Source organism: Neodiprion virginianus, chromosome 6, assembly GCF_021901495.1.
Source record: "Neodiprion virginianus isolate iyNeoVirg1 chromosome 6, iyNeoVirg1.1, whole genome shotgun sequence".
Classification (NCBI taxonomy): domain Eukaryota; kingdom Metazoa; phylum Arthropoda; class Insecta; order Hymenoptera; family Diprionidae; genus Neodiprion; species Neodiprion virginianus.
Window position 1 is genome coordinate 8626945 of NC_060882.1, and position 25732 is coordinate 8652676.

General features: G+C 35.7%; 1 protein-coding gene across 3 annotated transcripts in view; it reads left to right on the forward strand.

The window, feature by feature from the left end:
- LOC124306935 (protein kibra) overlaps window positions 1-25732 on the forward strand; it is a 61906-nt gene that overhangs the window by 12600 nt on the left and 23574 nt on the right. For all 3 annotated transcript variants that reach the window (XM_046768110.1, XM_046768109.1, XM_046768108.1), the window contains 2 exons: window positions 8806-8915; window positions 10361-10455. In XM_046768110.1, coding sequence (XP_046624066.1) covers window positions 8806-8915; window positions 10361-10455 — 205 coding nt within the window. The remainder of the gene's footprint in view (window positions 1-8805; window positions 8916-10360; window positions 10456-25732) is intronic.

The following is a 25732-nucleotide window of genomic DNA, read 5'->3' on the forward strand; positions in this document are numbered from 1 at the left end:
CTGTAATGAAACGCTGCAAAAAGTTGTTGCAATTTGTGGAGAGTCAGAGGGAATTTTATATGACAAAAGTCTTCGACGGTAATCGATTTTTCCGTTTTCTTCTTTTTTTTTTTTTTAATTTTCATTACAATTGATCCTTTCATTTTTTCACGCCAATCGTACGCGTGTGTTAAGCGAGCGTTTTTTTTTTTTTTTTTTTTCAAATGGCTTTTTATCTACCTACGCGGTAGCTGTTCTTGGTGCCGAGAATGCGTACGAATACTTACTTACTCGTGTAGGATACAGATACGGATTGTAGTGACGACAAAAATACTGGGTCACTGGTCGGTTAAAGTGAACGTGTTTTCTTTTTCTTTCAAACCTTTGTTAGTGTTCACGTTGTACGTTCACAATACTTATATTTATAAATCGCTTTGTAACCTGCAGACGTTTTTAACCCGACGTTTCATATTGTAAACGCGGGTTTTTTTTTTTTTTTTTGTTTTTTATCACTTAGCTCCAATGTGCTAGGATAATGAAATAACATATGTATTAGATGCAATTAATGACAAAGGAACGATACTTTTTTTTACAAATGTTTATTATTTTTTTTCTCTTCGTATAATACATCGTACAGTATTGTTGGATAGTAAAACACACACAATAATAATAATAATAATAATAATGATAATGACAGTAATAAACAAAAATAAAACAACGTTTCTTAACGGTAAAATTTTGTTTCAAAAATTGAAAATGTTTGATTTTATATTTTGATGTCATTTCGTCAGGCATACGATGATCTTGTCCAGCTGCATAATACATAAATTTTAGAGGCGAGTCGGCGTCACTCGTTCTACTCTGCATGATACGTGTACAGATAAATATACGTATGTATAATATATCCTCACGCAACGTATAAGCGCGTGGGTTGACAAGACGAATTTAATAGCCCCGGAAAATCCCGCGTATAATAAAATAAAATTTTGAAACGATGTGAAATTTGAAAAGTAGGTAGGCTTCTCACGATCGCGTCGAATTTCATTATTATAATTAAAAAAAAAAAAAAAACACACACACACACACACACACACGAAGACAACCACTCACGCGCGAAAATACAGGAATTGAAAACACAAAAAGCAAACGGACGTTGGAGATGTAAAAAGAGTCGAAAGTATCGTAGTAAACAAAATCACAATGATGATGATGATGACGACGACGATTACTACCGGAATATAAAGAACGTACTTAACACTCGAGATCAGTGAAATCGGAACAAGACTCAACGTTACGGGCAGTATAACGAAAGTTTTTCGCGTACAGTCAGGCTTTTAAATTACACGTATCCGCGAGATTCGCAAATCACCTGTCTGCCGGATTTTCTCTGCAGATTCTCGGTAAAAAAAAAAAAAAAAATCACCCAACAACACACGAAGTATCCGTTTAAAATATGCAATCTTATCTATCGATCAAAGTTATCTAATCGAGAAATAAAAAGTAAAAAAAAAAAAAGAAAAATGTAAAAATCGATAAGAACTTTCTTCGTGAAAATCGTGGGGATCATTCGATCGCGTCGATTAATTTGCTTATCGGATTTTACATTATATTATATAAAATTATTCAGTTTGATTTTTGAAAGAAATCACGAATCTCGTAGGATAGGAATTATCGGTTGGTAACTGAAATATTGCAGGCTCAAGACGAGGCTGCCGAGGTTCGCTGGTGTAGCAGAAATACGCGTATCACTTCCGCAAGGAATGCGCCCAGGTTTCACTCGCATTCTTGTCCTTATACCAGTTTATAAAAGTCGCTCGTGTTCTACGCCGAGATTATAAGAGAGCCGGTGCAACGCGTGCAGGTTACTGTGGTACATTTTATTTTATTTTTATTTTATTTTTCTTTTTTTTTTTTTCTTTTTTTACATACATTTACACGTACCGTCGTAACAGCGAAGTATGAGAGAAAATATACATATATTACAAGTATATCGCCGGGTGGGAAAGTTTTGTAAAGTACGGAAAAAAAAAAATTAAAAAAACATAAAAAATTCGTCTTTATGGTGTACCTACGTGTGGTGTAATGTGTTATGTGTACGCGTATCGTGCGTCAGTCGGTTTGAAAAAGGGAATTTTGTGGCGACGAGGCGCTTTCTCCGCGGCAAAGAAGCCGCTGCCTGCATTCCTTCGAACTTTGCGATTTTGTTACATGTAGGTATATATATACACGTGACGATAATTTCCGCAACTTGTTGAACATACGATGTGCATGTAGGATATATTTTTTTCTTTTTTTTTTTTAAAGAATTTTTACCAGACACCGTAATATTTTTCATTTTCATGGAATTGAATTGAGACGTGATTCCTTTTTTTTTTTTTTTTTTTTTTTTTATCGCTTTTGCAGATTTAGTCGGACAAAATATAAAGATTTTTATCTCTTTGCAAAACATAATATTTTCGGAATAATTTTCACCATATATATATATATATATGTACAACACCGCGTATTGCAAGAATATGCGAAATTTATGCGAGATTACAAAATTCAAAATCTGTACTCCGTTAGTTGATTGCAAAAAAAAAAAAAAAGAAGAAGAAGAAGAAAGAAAAGATAAGATCCAGTCAAAGAAACGTGATTCGGAATCACTTGCAACGCGCGATAAAACTTTGAACGCGTATCGTTTCTATGCGTTGATTGTATTTTTATAATTATACTTTCGGTTATCTAGATTATATAAAATCGATCCTAATAAGGCGCAGGTGTGCAATGAGAATATTTTATACCTTGTACCTACTTATAACTCTGGATCCTCGTCGATAATTAATTATATTCGTGCGTATCGCGTGATGCTTCTATGTATAGTAATTCGTCATTTCTAACGAGATTTAAAACCGCGTTCGTTATACACTCGTTTCACTGATAAGAAAGATTGGGCGACAAGTTTGGTTTATTATAACCGATTTGATGTGAGTGAGTTTCGAATTAGTGCCGAATATATTTATCGTTCGTTGCACGAATGAAATAAATGGAAGATTGGAAAAAAGAAATTGAACGATGTAAAATTTTCAAACGTAGTTGTTTTTGAGGGGAAACAAAAAAAAAAAAAAAGAAGTCAAACAATGATAATAATTCAGGCTGATCGATACGACTCGTTTTACAATGCCTGGTGATACGTAATACAATCGGAATTTTGATCCTTATCTATCGATATACCTATAATAATACGCGATCACGGCAAGGTCGTTTGAATTTTTAGTCACATTGTCAGTGTTTCCGTTTATAGGTAGACAATTATTATCGCGTCATCCGATTACTTTTCTTTTTTTTCTTTTTTTCTTTTTCTTTTTTTTTTTTTATCCAGGCATTAGCACACTTTCGAAGCGATGATTTTTTCCCGACATTTATAATTACCGTGGAAGTTTTGGACACGTTTAACGCGAAAAGAAATTATGTTATTACGCAGAAGTTGTTATCGCTGGGTATGAACGTATTTTCGTAAATCGAATGTATTTTCATTTATTCGAATACTTTGAATATTAATGAATTAATTATACCAAATAGACCAGGAATCCCGAAATAGACCTGCGTTAGTTTGTTTTTATAATACTTAAGGTATATTTATAAAAGAAAACACGTTTAATACGTTTTTCTCATCGATTGCGTATAAGAAAATACACGAATGATGTGTATGTAAAGTTGGTAAAAAAAAAAAATATGGCGCAAAAGGCGTTAATTTACGGTGAAATTCGTTTTTACGGAATCTTGAAAAATTGAAATTTCTTAAAATCAGGGAAAACTATTCGCGTTCTTGATAACTCATGTAGACGCGATATTTTCTTACGTACGGATATATATATATACACACACACACACACATACATACATTACAGATATCGCGTATACATGTGTATGTGTTTGTCTCCCTGCAAACAGAGATCGCGTGTTTTTCGATGACGCAATCACGTCGGAATGTAGGGTCAGAAACTCGGAATCTTTGTGGGGGGAGAGATACGGTTCTTCATAATGTAAGCACGCCGGGTAATAGAATTAACGCTCTTTTGCGTCAAATGAATTATTCCCTTGTTCGTGTAATGGATAAAATATATCGAAACACGAAGCGCGCCGGCTTACTTTTTTCTTTTTTTTTTTATTCTTTCTTTTATCTGGAATCATCGTTACAATTCGAAAACTGTCTAATTGTAAGATATTTTCTTTAAAAAAATTTCCAACAACTATAGTTATGTATTCATTTATTCGTTTAGTTGCGAAAACGTTTTTTTTTTTTTTTTGAAGAATTAGCCAAAAAAAATACTACAACGACGAATGTATATTATTGCGATTTGTTATGTGAAAAATTATAGTTCGATATTAATGCAAGTACGTAATATGTTGGTATTTTATATTTAATATATTACAGAGGCGAAATGAAATTCAGATTAATATCGTGATTCTTGATCGAGGAATATTTGCATATTATATACTTAATGAAACTATGTGTGTTTAGCCTACGCTTATTACGACGCCCCGTGATTGCGGTTCGCGATTAGCTGATCCGAAATTTACAAGCTTTGCTTGCCAAGTCTAGAAACTACAAATGGCGTACGTACCTCTCTCTCTCTCTCCCTCTCTCTCGGAGATGACATTTGATCATTTCTTGGAACCGAACGTCATATTGTATTATACATATACTGTACGCTAAAGATTATCATGTACATTTTTTTAAATATCTACTAGCCAGTCAGCCGCCTTTTCATTTTTCCCGCCTCGATCTTTGTTTTCATGTTGTTTTTTTTTTTTTTTTTTTTTTTTTTTTTTTAACGTTTTTTTATAATTCTCTCAAATACTTAAACACGTGTACGTCACTTTTACGTATCTTCACACAGATCGATTGTATTTATATATATATATATATATATATATATATATATATATGTATGTATCACGCACGACAAAGCAACGTGGATAAAATCCTCTCTGTTACTATACATATAGGTATATTCATGTTTTGTTTTTATATACATACAAAACTTACGCAATAAAAATTCTATGACGTCAATGTACAATCTTCGTAACAAGTTCACGGTTATATTCAGAATTTAATCTAACCTTCAGACTTTACATAAAAATACTGATCGTCGCAAGTATCTTTGAATTTTTTTACGAACCCTTGAAATTTTTTAATCACATCTTTGGCAACGAATAATGTTTCTTCGTTCTTTCGAAATTAATAATAACAACAACAGCGGTAATAACGACGATAATTTTTTGAAAAACAATCAATTTCAAACCGTGACACGATAACCGGGTTACGTTTCACGGAAAAATATGAACGCATACGTTAGTTTTTTTGCGATTTTAAATCACGACGATGATTCAGTACGTATAAAATTTGAACATTACTTTCGAAAGGTCAAATTGTAATAATTGGCTTTTTGTAAGTGATTATTTTCCGTGGCGATACTGGTAAATTGAGTTTTTTATTTATTTATTTATTTTTTTTTCTCCCATATTTGTTAATTTATTTGAATACAACTTCCTGTTATTCGAATTTTTGTTTAATTTCTTTTTTGCCCGTGTCTATTAGCCGATCGTCCACATGCAATATCGCGAAGTAATTTATTCCGCTCTCTCGCGAGTCTTGCACTTGAATCGTGTAACCGGGTGTATAATCAACGAGCTGGCATCACACCTTATAATTAGTCTAATGCCCGCGCCATATTACATGGATGAGGTATACGGTAAATTGTATGCAAACAATTCTCAGACCATTGTATCATGGATACAGGCATATGTATCGCTGCGCGTGTAACACGCCTGCCTGTTATAAGAACCGCTGGCTGCTGCTGACTCGACGTAAAATAATTCAAATCTTCCGGGATACACGTGCAGCAGCAGCGGTGCAAGTTCACAGATTAATACACGATCTATGCGAATGATTGAATATACGTCCCGAAAACGATAATTTGAGGACAAACGATACGATTGAGTATAATTGGAAATGATGCGAGGAATGAAATTAAAGTTTTTCATGCCAAATTTCAACGGTTATCATTATTGTTGTTCTATTCGTTTTACAATGATATTCGTTATAAGAGATAACAATAACGAATAAATTCGCTTTAACAGAGAGTGAACCTAACTAATTTCACGTTTAATGTTATAATTGGTCGTTGCTTAGGATTCCATTCCCACGCCGCGAATGACCTGGTGGTATGCGTAGGTATAATCTACGATATATATTCGTAAATGTACATGTATATATAAAACAGATTATGCATACCTACATATACATATACGTACATATATATATATATAATAAATCTATGTACGCGCATATGTGCAATATATATCCAGGTTTTCTTACCGTTTGCCTACTTTGTTCCGCTCTCAATTATTTTTCTCGATTTCTTCTCCTTTTCCCTTTTCTCTACTCTCAATTTCTTCTCGGTTCAATATAATATGTAACACGTTATGTTCGGAAGTGTATATTTGTACGATATGCGTAGCATTCGTATAATATACACACGCGTGTATAACAGACGTAGTAACACGTGGCTGAAGGAATGAAACGAAAGAATACCTGTAAGAAAGAAATCAAATCTAAAAGTGACGAACGGCTGAGGTTACGAATTCGTATTTTTCCTCACGTTAAATTCTTGTACGATGTTTATTTGTTGTTGTTGTTTTCTTCTTTGATGTATAATGTACAATAACCAGCCAAATTTGTTAAACATTTATATAATTATTGATGTACGTAATATTATTTAACCTTCGAGCGTTTCTTCGCAACGCTATTGCGGCGCCGCGGAATGTCAAGGCGAAAACACCGCCGTCAAATGTGTATATATATATATATATATATGCATGTATATAAATAATTAATCGAAGTTCACCTACAGCCGGCAAACCTTAAACAACGAATATTCGCAGCTCGTACGTGATAACATGCAGATTGCGATACGATAACCGTTTCACACGCGAGTAGTATTCCAAGTCTCTTCTTCTACACGTTGTGTAATGATTCTTGTTCGTGTCCCAAGTATTCTCAAAGCAGGTCAAATATGTACATACACTTCGATTTGTGTGATAAGTCGGCTGTACAACAATCGGTATATCGCAAACTGCATGTGTACGTAAATAAATAAATAAATAAATAAATAAATAAATATATGTTGAAAAGTGATTCGCTGTGGCCTTGGCCTTACCGTACGATTCGCGACTTCCAATTTACATTGTACGCTTACGTTCGTATATTTATACATCGTATTTATATACATATATGTATATTATGTATAATTTACAGAGTTTTCATATCGTATCGTACACAGGCACAGATACGTATAACGTACCACGACGACAGGCGAATACACGATGCGTATTGGTTACGTGCAGAGACCTTCGGGTATGTAATTCTTGAGACTCTAGATTGTACGCGAGTGATCATAGGTTGAGAACGACGACTGACAAAAAGACGGAGACGCGTATTGAGATTGGTATGCCAAGGCCATCGTCTTCGGTACCATTATAATCGGTATATCTACGTAAATACATTATACGTATGCAATGTACTATTAACGCGTTTCGATATCATGTATATGTGTGTGTGTGTGTGTATATACATATATATATATATATATACGCGCACGATACACTTTGCAGATGTAGTAACTTTGGTAGACGTATGCCTAATTATACGTATACTCATGATATGCATATTATATTTATCGATAGGAGGGAATGAGACACACCGAGGCGTGCGTCATTTATTGGGCGGGAATTTTCTTTTCTCTTCATTTTTCGTCACGCGGATATTTCTAGATTTGTTTCTTATTTTTCCTATCAATTTTTATACTTTTTCTTCTTTCGAGGCTTATTATTGGTGTTTTTTTTTTTATTTTTTTTTTTTTTTATTAAATTACAACCCATTCATAGATAGTTGTAACGTTGTAACAAAATTATTACCTGTGTTATATTAGTATTTACTGACGCGAAAGTTTATTTATTTGAGTTTTATTTTATTCATATGAAAAATGAATTCTATGTTTTATATATATATATATGTATTTTTCATATATATATATATGTGTGTGTGTGTGTGTGTATATCGTATCAGTTTCATGGATACAGAGATTCGTGTTCGTATGAATTGAAATGAATAGATCTCAATCAATAGAGGAAAACGAGAAAAAGAAAAACGAAATACCGAAAGAAAAAGAAAAATACTTGCAGTATTCATCGGATGATTATAAGTCAATTTGGCGAATTCTGGATTGACATTTGGCATATATATGTTTAACACCTTAAATAATGAAAAATGGGAAGAAATAGTCGATTTAAAAAAAAAAAGTAATCACACGTATCACCTCCCTTTAAATTGATACACTCGTACATTCATAAATACGTAGGAGGAAATTCAGCGTTATAAAGTGTGGAAAAAATTCTTCGACGACTGTTTTCAAGTATGTAGTTATTTTGATTCGGTGTATCGGATTACTTCTTACAATGCCTAAGTATAGGCACGTTATACTGGGAAAAATAACCCGCAGTTTTGCAAAATTATCTCCAACACTGATATATGTGTTATTACAACCTTACCGCAGTGAAACATTTACTTGAAACATTTTTCTGAGGAAAGTGAAAATTCCTGTTTGCCCGTGAAATTTTTTTACACACACACTCGTTTCGCCACTTCTTTTTTTTTTCACTGACCAATGAAAATGAATATCAGAAATTTATGTAAAATTGCAGAGGGTTTTCTGATTTTTTTTATATTCCTTTTCTTTTGTTTTTGTCTTTATCTCATGAAATTTTCTCACTCGATTACAGGTTTACAAAGCCCCAAACGTTCGCCGACTGCATTGGCAATGAACTTCCACTCGGATGGGAAGAAGCTTACGACAAGCACGTTGGAGCTTACTACATCAATCACGTTAACCGTAAGTATATTTCTTACTTTTATACGCTTTTACTTCTTCCGTACGTTTGACGTTTTATTTATTTTTGCTTATTTTTTTTTTTTTTCTTTTTTTTTAATATAATACACCGAAACGGCTTGTTTCACTCCCCCGTCTTTTTTTAATTCAATTATCACTCCGAACACGTGATTTTATTTGTTTTTCATGGGAGTTTTGAAAGATTCTTCAAAATTTCCATGTTTTCTGCTAAATTTGAATGAAGCACGTTATGAATATACACATGTATGTGTTATATTTATAACACGCTGCCGGATTTATTTCTTAAATGAAACTTTTACAATAGCCCAACAATTTACATTAATTCCGACGCAGGAGGAAATGAATCAACACTTGGGAATGTGCTTTTCATGGTAACTTATCGAGTGTGTTTTACGCATTATTTTCATCTCCGCACTCTGCAGCTCACAGCTGTCTCTATCTGTTTACATACATACTCATATAACATCTCTCTACATGGAATTAACCCGCCGAAAGTGATTTGCCGCGCCGCATGATAAATAAATATATATATAGATTATTCAATTTGCGAGAGATATCTCCAAACACTATTTCTGTTCAAGTGATGAAATTTTTCAATTGGATAAATCAAGAACCCCTGCTTCTTGTTAAACAATTTTGTTTTCTCGGTAGACACGACATTAATATATGTAGAAGATGACAAAGATCTATGTGTAGAATAGCTTTGAATCGCTGAGAATTATAAAAAAATTGCACCTTTTATTTATACGATATTTTTATTTTTTTCAAATTCTTAAAGCAGAAATTCATATTCAAACGAATTTGAGACACGATCATGTTTTCACAGCGAACAATTTTAAAAGAATGTCGCTCTTATTTTTGCCGTTTGTTGGTTTGTTATTATTAGTTACGTGAAACGATCATCGAGGAAAATATTCGGCATTCTCAGACTGGATGATAAATATTTCCTCTGTATTGTTGAAAATATAAAAAGCTTAACCCTCGTATATTACCCATTTATCTTTGCCAATTCGAAGGAGTTTTCGCTAATTTTTGAGATCTCATTTTGTATCAAGATTTAAGATTGTGTCTTCCTGCTCCGATCTCCCGAGCTTTCTTTAAACTTTTTGTTCTCCTCCTTTAATTTGGAAGAAAAAATAGAATCAATAAAGTTATTGTAATTGATTAGATCTCCACTTTTCAAGGTCCAGAGAATCACCCTATCTAACCACTAAGAACTGACTAAATTTCGGATTTTTTCGCTCGTGCGGTTTTTCATTTACGCATTTGCATGAAAAATAAAAAAAGAAAAAAAAAAATGAAACAAACGAACGAATTTAATTTCGCAATGTTTTACGGGCTTGAAACGCATTTCCCGACGGGAAATTCTTTGCCTCCGGATACCATCGAGGTCAGCAAAATGAACTGCTCGTTTTTAACATTACCAGAAACCACTCAACTCGAAGACCCGAGATTGGAGTGGCGTGCCATTCAAGAGGCGATGCTCAGGGAGTATCTTCAGACGGCCCAGGATGTGCTGGAGGTGAGTTTTCTACTCCATTTTATTTTTTATTTTCGACGACGCAAAGCCACGTGCAGAAAGAGATTCGACACCACTCGAGGACGCGATGTGATACGAACGATGTTCTTTCCTCGCGTCCACCTTTCGAGAACCTGGAGCGGAATACGTTCGCCGAAATGACTGCGGCGAAATGAAATTTTACAGACGGAATACTGACTTCCGGTTTTGATGCTCTCTGGCAAATCTCAAGTTCCAGTTTAACGAGGTTACGGTTGGTTGGCTTACGATTAAAATCGACAATTCTCTTGCCACATTTGTTACAAGATATTTGTGAAAGTTATAATTTATAGTCGCGAGATACCTGAGATACGATAACATCTTTTTGAAAATACCAAAGTATCAGATACCGAAATTTTATGGACGAGAGCTTGTTCATTTTTCATTTTTTCGCCAGTCAATTCAATAACAACACTTATCAATTGTGATCAATATCGGCGCAATGTTGTGAAATTCACTACTCATCGATGTCAAGATTTTGATAAAAGAAAAAGTGTTTCAACTACTTCGTATAAAAACTAGTCTTCTGAATAAAATTTTACATCGACTAGCGACTAGTGATTTTCAAAAAAATACTATACGATGTCAAACGAAGCGTCGATGTCTATAAAAAAAAAAGCTCTGTATAAACGATGTATAATATAATTCCAGTCATTTTTATTCTTTCAATTACCACAGAGATCTTCTAAGCTTGAAAATATAACGCGCTTAATCAATGTACTCAAAAGTATAACACGTACGGTCATCTAGCGGCGAAATAAATGAAAATTTTGGATTTTTGGCCAAAGCTAAACCCCGTTAAAAGTCAGGAACTCTGCGCTGTCTCCAATTCGTGTCTCGCTAGGTGTATGATTGTACACTTATAATATTCGACAGGTAGGACGGATAGAATGTGTACGAGTGTTGGTTTATTATCATGCCTCACGCATCCTCTGCACGTGTGAATGCGTGACGTGTAGGCATTTCTTCCTTCCTTCCTTCCTTCCTTCCTTCCCACCTACCGATCGGACCTTTTTACCTGCGCCTTTCGCCTCCTCGACGTCTCGGCCACGGGGCTCTGCAGAGTCATGTGTACGTTCGAGAAGGAGGAAGGCGGCAGGAAGTCGTCCCGTGGGAAATCATGTCACTTCCGGTCATTCCAAACACCCTCCGTCGACGAATCAACCGGCCAACGAGCTCTGGTCGTCGGTTGCTTCGGCCTCGATGATATTATTATTATTGTTGTTATTATTACATCATCTATAGATGAATGGATTTCATTTTGACGCTTCGACGTAACGCCCCTTCCTGCTTTTCTTTTTTTCTTTCAACCACACCAGTTTTTTTAAATGCATTTTCTTTATAACGACTCACCGAATATGTTGCATATGATTCAATAATTTTCGCTAATTCGACGAAAAATTTTACAGGACAATTCAAAGGATTATTTTTTATTTAAACTTTTTATTTTCATTTTGTCACAAATTTTTAGTTATAATTCGGCTTTTAATAAATCCAGAATCGAGAAATTGTAGACGTTCGTTTTAACGATAACATAAACTGATTTGTATATAACGAAACGCAACACATAATGTATACTTATGTATACCGTACCCATATCTACATACATAAATAAGACGTAAACTATAAATACGCTTATGGTATCGGTGAGGAACTTGCATTCCGATGCAAATGGTCCTCCACCTCTTCCTCCTCCTCCTCCTCATCCCTTCCCGCCTTTTTCTCGTCTTCTCAGCCTCGAACCCGGCACTCTTACAATTAGCTCGAGGCTCTGATCGTGAGCGAGAGCGAGAGGAAGGGGAGGAAAGGGATCGTGGAGCGAAGAGAAGAGAGGAGCGGATGGAAGGGGGAAATAATACCAGAGGGAAAGAGGAAAGGAGAGGCAAAAGCACGCGTGCGCGTTCCTCGGAGTAAAAAATTCTATTCCTTCTATCCTTTTCCATCGTATCGAAACTTGAGTTGGTGGCAAAAAAAAATCTATGAATAATTTTCGAAGCTTAAGAAAGAGGAAACATGAAAATATAAATCGGTTTATTCCAAGTTTTATCATGAAAATTTTTTATTGGGTTCTCTTCGTACGATTAATAAAGAGATACGGATTTTTTTTTTGTTAGTGCGGAATTATGAATACAGGGAAAAATGCGTAACTCGTTTTTTAAATACCGAATTACGTATGTTATACTTGTTATATACATACGTACAACATTTCTTCGACTAAATATCCTATTTATAATTACGCATATCGGAATCACTTCGATTTATCCTACGTAACAGTAATATTTTCCTGCGACCATAGAAGTACTTAGAATTTTTTTCTCGTTCACCTGCGTCGGTATAAATCAATCGTAAACTAAAATACTTGAGCTATCTCATAATAATAGGATATCACGAGCATAGGCATTTGTGTATGTATATATGTATATATGTACATATGTATGTAGGTATCATAATAATTTATGTGATCGTAAGTATCTATACAGATATATACCTGCGCATAAACTTGCGGGAAAATTCTACACGTCTTAATAGTAATAATAATACACACGTGCGTGAATTATTGTAGAAATAAAAAATACACCTTATACAAAGTTGATGAATGTAGGAAGATCAGGAATTATATTGCCCTAGCCCTGTTTCTAAATTTTTAAAAATTTCTTCATACTTCAATATGAATTACTCAAATGGAACTCAAATCAGGATATAAAGTATTCTTTGGCCCTGCTTGTAGAAGATGAATTGACACACATAAGCGAAGAAGATGAAAAAAAAAAAAAAACTTAGGAAAATTTTCAGACGATTTAAGCCGGCGTCTGTCTCTTCTTGTCTCTATGTATAATGTATGCGTGTGCGTATTGTGTATGTGTTATAATACGCAGGCATACAAGTTGGCCATTTGGTCTGTACATACATACATGCATGCATACGTAGCAGAAGGTATGTACATAAGGCATGGCATCGCATCGCATACGCTGGGTCAAGAATTCTTCGGATTTTGTACGGAAAGAATTTTTGGCTCGGTGGGTAACATTTTACGAATTCCACAAATATTTAGAGAGAACCCTGAGCGAGGCGAGGCGACGCGACGCTGCGGTCGAGACGTTTTCTCGGGCCATTTTCTAATAGCGAGCGATAATAATCGAGGCATTGCAGCAGATCCTTTATCCAGTTTATTCTTTACACATCTATACGATGCAAATGATTTTACAATAACGACAACAATTTTCTCTAATTTTTAGTTTTCTTCGCATTTTTTTTTTTTTTTTATAGAACGTCTCGACGTTCTGTCTAATAAAATTTATTCAATCGCTTATAAATATCCTTCTAACCGTATCAATTAATTGGACAACTATATATATATATACATAGATGTGTGTATTTGTTTTATTACGTAAAATTGCAAACGTCTTTGTTGAAAAAAAAAAGAGAAAAAAAAACAGAATCGTACCTACAACTTGCGGTGAATTTAGAAAAAGAAGACGTGCGAGGGTATATAAGAAAGAATGTAAGAGAACGAAGAGGAGGACGAGGAGGAGGAGGTGAGATATTTCTATTTTTGGTAAAACGCGAAGAGGTTGTAGGTACGTCTATTTTTGTCTGCAAACTTGTGTGCTGCAGTTATTCCGCGTATTTGACCATCGCCGGTATATAACGAGTAGGATATTTGTTTGCCAAGTCGTGTGAAATTTCGCTTGTAATTCATCCGCGGTAAAATTCTTGCACATGTTTCGTGAGCGCGTTTGTATTTTTTATTTTTTTTTTTTTTTTCTTCTTCCACCAAGTCATTACTTACAATACGTCTCTATACCTATTTTCGTCATGGATTTATTAACGTACTCGCGCGACCGGTGAAAATAAAAGTATGAGGAGAGAGGAAATAGAAATAAAACGAAAAAGTTTTTTTTTTTTTTTTTTTTTAACTTGTTTACGACGTCAACAATTAATTTAATGCGTCGCGATAACTGATGAAAAAAATAAACAAATAAAAATAAAAATACTTACAAATATACAAATCTTCCGAATAACATCCGACGCGTGTTTTTCTCATTCAATATATATTTTCTGCCCTTTTCTTTTTATTCAATCTACGTTTGTTACAAAGTTCTTCACGAGTCTCAGAGTAACAATAATGATGATGATAAAAAAAAAATCAAAAATCAAATATGAAACGAAATTTGAAATCTAAAAATATTGTCACAACCGATGATAAATGATTTAAAAAAATTCTTGAATTTTGCAAAAAAAAAAAAAAAAAAAAATACAATTCCACAGATTATTACAATGAAATGAAGATTTTTTTCTTTTTTCCACGACATTGACATCGAGCATCACATTAAATCTCGTTAATCATTACACGATTTGACAATCTTGTCGGGTCATGTCTTCTTCCACGTCCGCATTCATTGGTTTTCAATAGAACGGAACTATCAGCGATAGATTCGTAAGAGTGAGAAAAATTGTTGAAATGAAAAATATATAAATGAAAACGAGCGAATGAAAATGTCACGTACAAGTACGTGTATATACGCACATCGTGCTCGAGGACTTCGAAATGACTTGAATTCCTGCTCCCGTCTCGTCTGGTAGAAGAATTGTACGTGCGTGCGTGCGTGTGTGTGGGTGGGTGATTGATAACGCGAAGCTCCGAGCGTAAGCGAGCTGTGACGCTTGTATCGTGGTCAAGGGTCTATTTTTAGCTCTTAAAATGAAGTATCGAAGTGGCTGGCCCACCTGGCACGCATACGCGTCTCCGTCTACGCAGGTAAGAGATTCACACACGCGTGTGCAGCCCTACAAACGCGGGATGCGGCATACCTCGGATCTAGGAGCCCTCTCCTCCTGCGGGAACAGATTGAAAACGTTCTGCCTAGAACTATATTTTTCGATGGTGGTAAAAAATGATAATGGTTGAGGAGTGAGCGGTAACCGGAACTTAAAATTTCTCTCCGTGTAAGAATTGATGAAAAATTTCGAAAATTACCAAAGGTAGGTATGTGCAATTGGTTATAAAATATCCAAGGATTTAGACGTAGGTATGCAATGTTTGCATTTACAGTGTTGTTGTATAACACGCGACGAACGATTACATCCCTTGATGCTCTACCCCTTTCCTCTTCTCCTCGTTGCCTTTTTATACCCCCATCACGGTGTTGGTCCTCGTCTTAGAACGATGCCAACGACGATGTAAACGCTAAGTACATACCTGCCTATCTGGCCGCAGGTGTTTCCTCTCTTAGTTTAAATATCTGACAACCCGAGGGACCGTGGAATGCGGTGCATTTAGTGATTATAGCCGCCATGCCGGACGAAATCAAACTTTCCGCTTTTACATTCTCGGCCGTGTTACCAAAAACAGTTGTGCAATATAATACGTGTGTATAATAAGGATAATGTATTATCTTGTTGTCAGTTACTATATTTCATTTATCCGTCGAGTGAACTTTTTAATACAGCGGCATTGTAATGCCGTGGATTTCTTTTCTCGTTCGAGATAATTTAATATTACAAAGTGATTTATTCCTCAAGTTATCCAATCGATGCACGGTATAGGTATACATATACCTATCGTACGTTTGTTGCATACCTTCACCTATTATCATACTTCGGAATCATTACGCATATATATATATATATATGATTGGAGCGACCGGTATGCAGAGGTTTTTTCTTCTTTTTCAAACGGCTTCTTTGACTACCTCAAATTCTCAGAATTGTATTTCTCTTGATTTTTCGTTCTTCGCGTAAGTCTAGTATGGATCGATTGTTTCTCTTAACCGTGATCAAATATTGTGCATACCGCATATGTTTGCCGAATTGATGATTCGATGATTATCTTCAACGGCAATTGTTTGTTTTATATTCTAAACGAATCGCGGTATAGGATTATATGTATAGAATATGTTGTGTTACCGAATTTTATTATCGTTCTACTACTACAACGGAGTGCGAATCAATCGTAACTGGTGAAAATTACAGAAATCTAAAAAGAAACTCTCCGGAATTCCCTTGCAGAAAAAGCCTAAAACACTAAACCTTGTAATTTTATTTTACATTTCATCGCATCGTTCATTGGTGCATCGAATTTTGCGTCAAAAAATGTTACAGCTAGTCAAATTTGGTGTACAAAGATTAGTAAATTCAGAATATTTGTCCGATCCACGAATCGTTATTCAAAACTGGTGAAAACACGAAGTGCGCGTATAAAATAAAAACTGCTTTAAATTTCTGATTATCGAATCACTACCTACATGTAGATAAATTTCAACTCGTTAACGATGTAACGTACAATCAATCGCAAAAAATGAACTGCAGTCATCGTGACGATCTTGCGACGTGACAAGCAAGTATCAAAATAGTTCTCCGCAAATCCATGCATTATTATTATTATTATTTATTATTAATATAAATAATAATATGACAATATCGACGATAAAGGGGTTGAGGTTGAGCGCTGTGAAATGGCTGCACCGCGCCGCCGGATCCGTAGTCCGAAGGATCACGACATCGACGAGGCGAGGTGCGGTGGTGGTGACTTGGCCGGCTAACCACGGGAGATCGGAATGTTGTGTGCCCCCCCTTTACACTCCGTCGTCTATTCTGGGTCCCGTGCGCAACCCGCGCTCACCCCCCTCCTCGTCCTCCTTACGCTCCTTTCATCCTGCGGGCGGTATCTTCGGGCCCTCGAGAACCCCCCACCACGACCCACCTTCAGCTTCGCTTGCTTCGTACTCTCTCCTCCCCTCTCCTCTCCTCACCGCACCGTTCTTGCTTCCTTCGTTCCTGCTGCCATGCTCCTTTCAATGCATCGCGGCGGCGAGAAGATGCGCGGGCCCTTCGGTCCCCGTTCTCTCCCCCCTCATTGGGCCCCACGCCACTCGGCTCTCTATCTCTCTATTTCTCTCTCTCTCTCTCTCTCTCTCTCTCTCTCTCTCTCTCTCTCGCCCCCTCTTTTGGCGTATAGTGGCCACTGGTCTTACGCTCGTATATCGGGCCTCGGGCGCTTCACCACCGAGAGCTTGCAGCGGCGGGAGCCCCGGGGCCTTCTCGTATACTTATACAGATAATATATATATATATATATATATATATATATATATATATATGCATGTATATATAGTTTTATGTACGAGTATACTTGTGTACGTATTTGTAATACATACGCATGTATAGGTATGTATACGATGCACGCAGAGACACGTATTTCGTATGGGATGACGGCATGTATGTATGCATGGGTTAATGTGTGTGTAATACATTATACGCTGACAATAAGAGAAAAGCTGACGTGTACGATTGTCGTCAGTATCGATATAGTATACGTATACACATATAACTGTATGTACTATATTTTTACAATCCGTTCATACTTTTATTGAAAACAGACGTACTGTTAAGAGTGTCGTTCTTGTTCTCTTCCTTTTTTTCTGTTTTTTTTTTCCTTTTTTTTTTGTGTACAATACGCAATGTAGAATGCTAGAATGTTCCATAATTAATTATTATTTATACTGCTATAAGGAGGAGGACTTATTATGTAATTTCAACCGTTTTTACGATACATAGCATGTCGTTTGCGATTTTCATTGTATTATGTGGTGAGTGTTTTGATCCTTGGTGGATACAGGACAACAACTTGAACCATTGAGAAGGTGGACATTAAGTTTTTTTTTTTTTCATTTTATTTTTGAAGCAATATTCGGTAATATTTAATATGGTATATTTGGTACAATGTAAAAGAAATAATTACGATTGAAATAAGAATCGTTTTCTACGTGACAGATTCTTCGTCTAACGCTTACATGTACGTAGGTATATATGTAAGCAGGAAGAGTTTGAATCTCTATTTTTAAAACTTGCGAGCGTGCTTACAATATCAATGGTCATTTTTTACATGTATTCTATCGATATTCGATGTGACGATTTCATTCGCACCTTTTACAGCAACAAAGTTTTCGGGTATTTTGAAATTCCCAATATGGTGCCGAAAAAATAGGGGCTCAATTGTCTTATACACTGGAATACAAAAATTAGCAATTCAGCTGCAAATGAAGTATTCTTTTTTTTCTACAGTTTAGACGCTAATTCATCTCTCGATGTTACGTCAATTTCTGCAACTTGTTTAACTCGTATTACACTTGCGATATTAAATCTACGACTATATCGAACAGACGTACAGACTCCGTCGAATCCGTTATTCAACTTCGAAACTGATCGAATCCTGCGTACCGATCCCCAGGATTGTTATTTATTCATCGACCATTACAACTTTATACACCGAAGGTTTGTAAGGAACGTGCAGCAAACGTGTCCTATACTCATACACGTACATTTCGGTCCTTCGGGCGTTGTGTTTGTGTAATACCCCTTTGCCCACGTAGGCTGCATACGTATAACGTAGTAACGGCAGGGGGGAGGAGGACTGGGAGCGACGCTCGGAATCATTTCCCTGGCGGGGCGACGAACTCTCCTGGCATCTCTTCCAGGGGGAAACCTACGCATGCACGCGTCTCTTCTCTCTCACTCTCTCACTCTCTCGCGAGGAACCCGTCTGTACAAAAAATATACACATATACATATATATATATGCTGATAGATAGATAAATATATATATATATATGTATATATATATATATACAGTATGTGATACAGGCGTATATAATACGAACTCGTGTTGGGATTGTTTCATAACTATATCATCGTGCAAGGTACGTTGGTATTATTCACGTGTCGTATTGTGCCTATGCCTTACGATTCTCGGCATCCTCATTTTCACCCCACTGCACAATGGTTCTTAATTACTTTGTCATCCCCGTTTTGGGGATATAATAATATTGCTGATATTATACATGACACTGAATTTTAAAGAAACGTTGCGTACGTTACATTCACAGATGTAGAGAGATATGTATTCGTGAGATACGTCGATTTTCATTTCAAAATCGCTTTGAAATACGACGGTAAAAATTTAGTAGATTCGTTCGATTTCTTTACTCGGGATGACTTAATTTGACGAGTGAAACTAATTTTTATAAATTAAGTTTGTTAATCGGAAATCAACGACGTTGCAATCTCTGACAAATCATATATTCAAATGTACCAAATTGACGAGAAAATGCAACAATAATAAAAAAAAAAAAAAAATTTGTTTCCGATACAGATCGGAATGTAAAAAATGATTATTCTTGAATTTTATTACAATTCACGGAACTCTCCAGATGTTATAATAACGAGATTCCATCGCGTATGCTGCCGAGTATGGATACCACACGTATGTTCATATTTATAATAATACGTGCGTGTATGACGCGAGAGAGAGAGAAACTTGGGTTCGATGGCAAAGGCCAACGGTCGTTATACCATAGCCGTATCGTGTATAAAACTCACCTATGCGTACGGGTATAAAATCATTGAGAATTCCAATGGGTGTCCATGTCTAAATATAACCACCGACTCGATATATACCCCACGAGATTAATTCGGCGTTTTATAATAGACTTTAACCACCTATTCTGAACGTAGGTATATATTACACAAGTCGTATGCACGCACATGTGTATTAAACGTATGCGGGTATGCGCGTTTTATGTCACACGCTGAGACTATCTTTATTTACCTGTATTTACTTGAAAACCTGCAGCGGATGAGAGAGGCTGATAAACGTTAGGAAATAGGTATAAACTTTGACGGTTCTCTCCTCGCACGGTGCAAGAATAATCCGAAGGAAAAATTTTTTCCATCATCTAATTGCGATAAAAATTATCTCACATACACTTGTTTAAATTCCCTGAATAACATTACGAAAAATTCACTCGGTACAGTTGTCTGGAAATTGCCAATAAAAAAGATTCGATGCGAATTTTTTTCTTTTCTTTTCTGTTTTTTACAATTACAGATAAATTTATCGACAATGTTGCGTTGGGGAAGAAAATTTACAACGGTTCTTGTATCTCTTTATCTCCGACAATCTTTTGATGGGTAAAATTTTTACAGCGTACGCGAAACGAACGAGTGAAAGAGAAAAGGAAAAAAAAATTTGCCGGGGGTGCGGCCGAGACACGCGATCGAGCTTTTTAATTATCGACTCCAGGTGTTGCGAAGCTTTGAAATATGCCGTATACATGTATATATACACTTTATACATATATGTGCAACGGGGCAGAAGAAATAATTGACACGTGACACGTACACCGCACCTACACGAATTACTGACCATTGGCCCGATGCCAGAGCTAGACAGAAGCGATCATTTCACTTGATTATACGGCTGTTCGGAGATGAGAGAAACCGATGATGTATCCTCGGCTGTTTCATTTTCGGATAGCTGGTTTTTTTAGCGTTATTTGTATTTGTGTTTTTTTTCTTTTTTTTTTTCTTCTTTTTTCTCTCTCTTTTCGCTCATCCTTGCCTCTCTCCATCCTACGCCTCGTTTACCCTTCTCGCTAATTTTCACTATCAAAACGCAATATAATCGTTAAGTGCGAAAAACTTACCACTTATATATATATATATATATATATAGCAAAGAATCACAGTCATCGGAATTTCCAATAGATTCTTCCAACACCAACATCGCGACTCGTGTTTGTGTTTAAAAAATAAGTTCTTAACGCGCGGATTTATTTTCGCCCCGAATAACAGGGACGGAAATGAAATGGAAATAGATGAAAAAGAAAAGCAAAAATAATAAACACATAAAATAATTGTACGCTGTACGCGTCTCTCGGGGAAGTTGAATCATCGAAAGGTCGAACTTTATCGGACGATATCGGATTGGAATGCGGGCTTGATATCTCTCCGAGGATTTTATCTAGGGTGATAAATTACCTGACATTGTTTATTGTGTGTGTGTGTATACATATATAGATATATATATGTACGATATATAGTATATGTAGTATATGTATGATACGATTTCATTACGTACATTCATGTTATATTCATGTATGTATGTATACACTATAGATATTATATACCGTTCATATAGCTGCCCCTCGCACGATGCCGGAATATTTATGAAATTCGAGTATAACAGCTGCCCCCGGTCTTCGTAAGAATCGCCATTGTACGTTTATTATAGATTATTATAAATTATCTATTGTCTAGAGTGTTTTAGAAATTTCATACACATACATCGATATCGATTTTTTGTTTTCTTCTCGTGATCGTACTTCTGTCCATCGTGTATGTATTAGGAAAATACACAACTGTACACATATAATGTGTATACAATGACGATGATTTATACAGTCAAGATTAAACGAAACAATATATACATACATACATGTTTATATCGATGAAAATACATAGTTGATCGTTCGAAAAGTGACACTTTTACCGTGTAATGAAATATCATGTATAAATTAATTATTCTTGTACGAATATATATATATATATATATATACACGTTGGTCTATAAATTGTAATGAAATTTTATGTATAATTCGTAAATGCAGTTTACATAGAGAATACAGGCTTTTATCCCGTTTCAGAGAAATTCTGTTAAACGAAAACTCTGCTGCATTAAACGCGTGCCTGATCTTTGTTGATCGATCGTCCGACATTTCTTATGCCTGATAAAATTCCTCGTGTATATAAAAGGTAAAGAAGATAATACGTTTAATACGACGCTTCCGTTGAATTTATCAATATTCGATCCCCGCCTCCGCCCATTTCTCTCGATTTCTTATCGCTCGTTATTCTATCTAGGTAAGAATTCTTTTTTAGGAAACGCTGCAGGCTACGAATCTTGACCGTTAAAATTCCGGGAATTATTTATGTTGGAATAACGTCGAAGTTGGTGTAGTGGTATTTCATAACGGCTTGATCGCATTATTAATTTGAATTAAGGTAACGACATTTTTATACGTATTACTTACCTGTAATGGCTGGGCATAATCGATTCGTATCTGACGAGTTTGACGATATCGTATGTTATAATATACGTGTCAATAATACTCACGCGAAGAGTAATCAACCAAGTATCAAATTCTCGGAGTTAATATATGTAATATGAAAATAACTGCCATTGATCACCGGGAAATTATTAAATTTATACACACACCGACGCTCGTCTTACGCTGGGCTGGGCTACTCGTGGACGATTAAATTCCAAACGGTTTGTAGAATCGTTTAATTTTATAATACACTCTGTTCCATGTCTCATTCTTCGTAGAATGATCGTCCGTGGGTTTTATACGGAAATTCTTTCGTCGTGACTGCGACGTTTTCAGAATCTCTGGAAATTATACGCACTCTGTAATCATTGGATTGTCCTTTTTTTTTCCTTCCCCCCTTTATTTTGCGAATGTTGGTGTTTTCGACTCGTAATACGACTAATCAGATTCAGGCCAATGACCCCGATCGGTATACGTCTAGGTATATCATAGAGATTGTAATGCTGGAATAATCACGATGGAAAATTTAATCCTACGCAATTATAACCGAGAAATACTTTGTATAAACTTTTTATTATTTTGGTAAAATGAAATGATGTGTTAAAGTTTCTTTTTTTTTCTTCTTGCTTTACTCCTGCGTAATTATGAGTCAGGCTCGTTATAGTTTTCTGAATATTTGAAAGTCGGCAAGAATTAAAATCGTACCTTTAACATCGAGTTTCAGGTTCACGGTAGAAACGCCGCGAGTAATTATGCTGCAAAAATGATAATAATCGGTCAACGTATTTCTCTGTTTTATAATACAATGATTCGCGTAAGTGATTTGTTTTCATGTACAAGTTGGTATTGAAGAAATAAAATAAAATGAAATAAAATAAAATAAAATAAAATAAACAAATCGAGATGAATCTTGGCGGTCAACTTTTTTCTCTTCTCGTTATTCGCGATACCGCAGGCTGGGTCACGTGACGACCGGTGTACGTAATAAACTGTACACGATATATAATGCAATTCACAATGTCCGTGTGTTGTGAGAGCCGGGGCCGGGACTACGGGCGGCGTATCCGGTCGTTAAAAACGATCGGTCGAAAGGGTCAGGAGTCAGGTACGTGTCGTAGGTATAACTACACGCATTCCTTAATATCCGCTGACCCCATCGTCCGCGGCAGGGTCGGGTAATCGAGCTTAACAGTTCGTTTAAGATTGTCGTGGGCCGTTTCCTAAACACTTCCAGTGAGAAGAAGAAGAATAAGAATAAGAAATGGTAGGAGAGAAAACAAGCTGCACGCACATATACGTAGATTTATGTAAACATGTGCACATTTACACTCTGCAGAGCAGATACCTGCATGCATAAACGACACCCGAAGGAAACCAGCAATGAGATAACACTACGCCCGTGCTAATCGAATCAACTTATTGCTGTCGTTAATATTGTCGTTATTGTTATTTAACCCAGCACCGTCTCGCGTAATTTGCCTCGCATTCCACGGAGAGGAAAAATCCCGGTTATTTCCCTGAGTCTGTGTCACGTATTATTATTATTATACACATAGTACGTTACATGCAGCGGCGAACAAAAAGAGGGGAAAAAAAAACATATACCATGTAACATAAATCGGGGATACTTGTGTATAAACGAATAAAAATCTACTAATTTTTAATCGTCGTTACATTCAATATTATTTTCACTATTTTTTTTTTTTGTCCACACGCCAAGTTTGACGCGTAGGTATTCGAGGAATTTTTAAGATATCTTTTGAGAGGCTAAACACACACACATATACAATGTACAGATTATAGATACGATCTTAATTCCAGCGGTTAAATATAATATGTCTCGTATAATAATTTGATATTCAGATACCGCGGGTTTATAATATATAATGAGATAAGAATACTGTTGTTCGAAAATGTAATATTACCGTGCGAATTAACGTGTTTTTATTACGTTTATTAATATATGTATGCATGTATATATATATATATATATATATATATGTAATATATATTATCGAATAGGACAGGTCAGTGTTGTAATAATAATTACTTGAGTTTGTAAAAATGCTTATAATTGTAATTTTATGATCAGAATATTTCCAATTTCTGAATAATTTATTCCATCGCTGCCGCGGGCGATGAATTAATCTGAACAACATACGTGTTTTTACCTTTCCCTTATTATGCGTTTTATACGTTTGAACTTGTATCGTAAGATGGGTATTCGGCACCGTTTTTAATTTTCGGGCCTGCGTCGATTGTTTTTTTTTTTTTTTCTTCGTGCGTTACTCATCGATATTCATACACGAAGGACTCATTTTTCACATGCGAATTTGAGTCGGAATGAAAAATACAATATTCGTTGGGCGGGTTTCAATAAACTGCATAGATTCACATGAAATGAATAAATCATTAAAGAATCTGTAAACGCTGTGTCCAAAAAAATTTGAAAAAAAAAAGAAACAGGCTGTTTAATACCTGAAATCTGTATAAGCGTTATAACAAAACTCACATTATCAACTCGACTCGCGGTCGGTGAAATAGGCGAATAGAGCGAGAGAGAGAAAAGATGAGGAAAATATCAAGCCGCAGTACATGTTAGTACCTATGTAATACAAGATGCCGCCCGATAAAAAAATCTAATCTGATTTCGGCTAATTAAAATAACAAATATATTTCCGAACTTGCGCCAAAGCTCCAATCTCGAAATCTTTTTAAAGATACGTCATTTTATCTTTTTATTTTCAAACGATTTGAAAAACGATACCATACCCCCCCCCCCCCCCCCCCCCCCCCCTCCACACACACACACACACACACACACATGTATTTCTTCTTACTTGCATCTGATATTTTTTTTTTCAAAGAAGTCGAATAGAGAATGAGAAGCCGATCGAATATAGTTGGATATACGTTATGCAAACTATTATCACAATTGTTTTAGGTATTTCTACAATGATATACATACATGCACGGATACCATGCGAGTACATGTATAATCTACGTAACATACGCGACGGATAATAATTATAAATATTTTCAAAGGAGCAAAATAAATTACAAGTTTTCTGCCGTAGCTCGTAAATTTGGCAAAGTTAATAAAACGCGAAGTATACACATCACGTAGATCGTATGATACATCTACAAATAATATACATATAAGTGTATAATTATTGGCACTATTACGTATATTATATGACTATGTGCACATATGTATTATGATATATGGGTACGTAATGGCTTCCATTACCACCGAGATCCTACCAGATTTTACAAATTCCAACTGGGGAAAGTTCTCCGGTTTATAACCCATGTGTATGTAATACACGTATGTGTATAATGGACGCACAGGT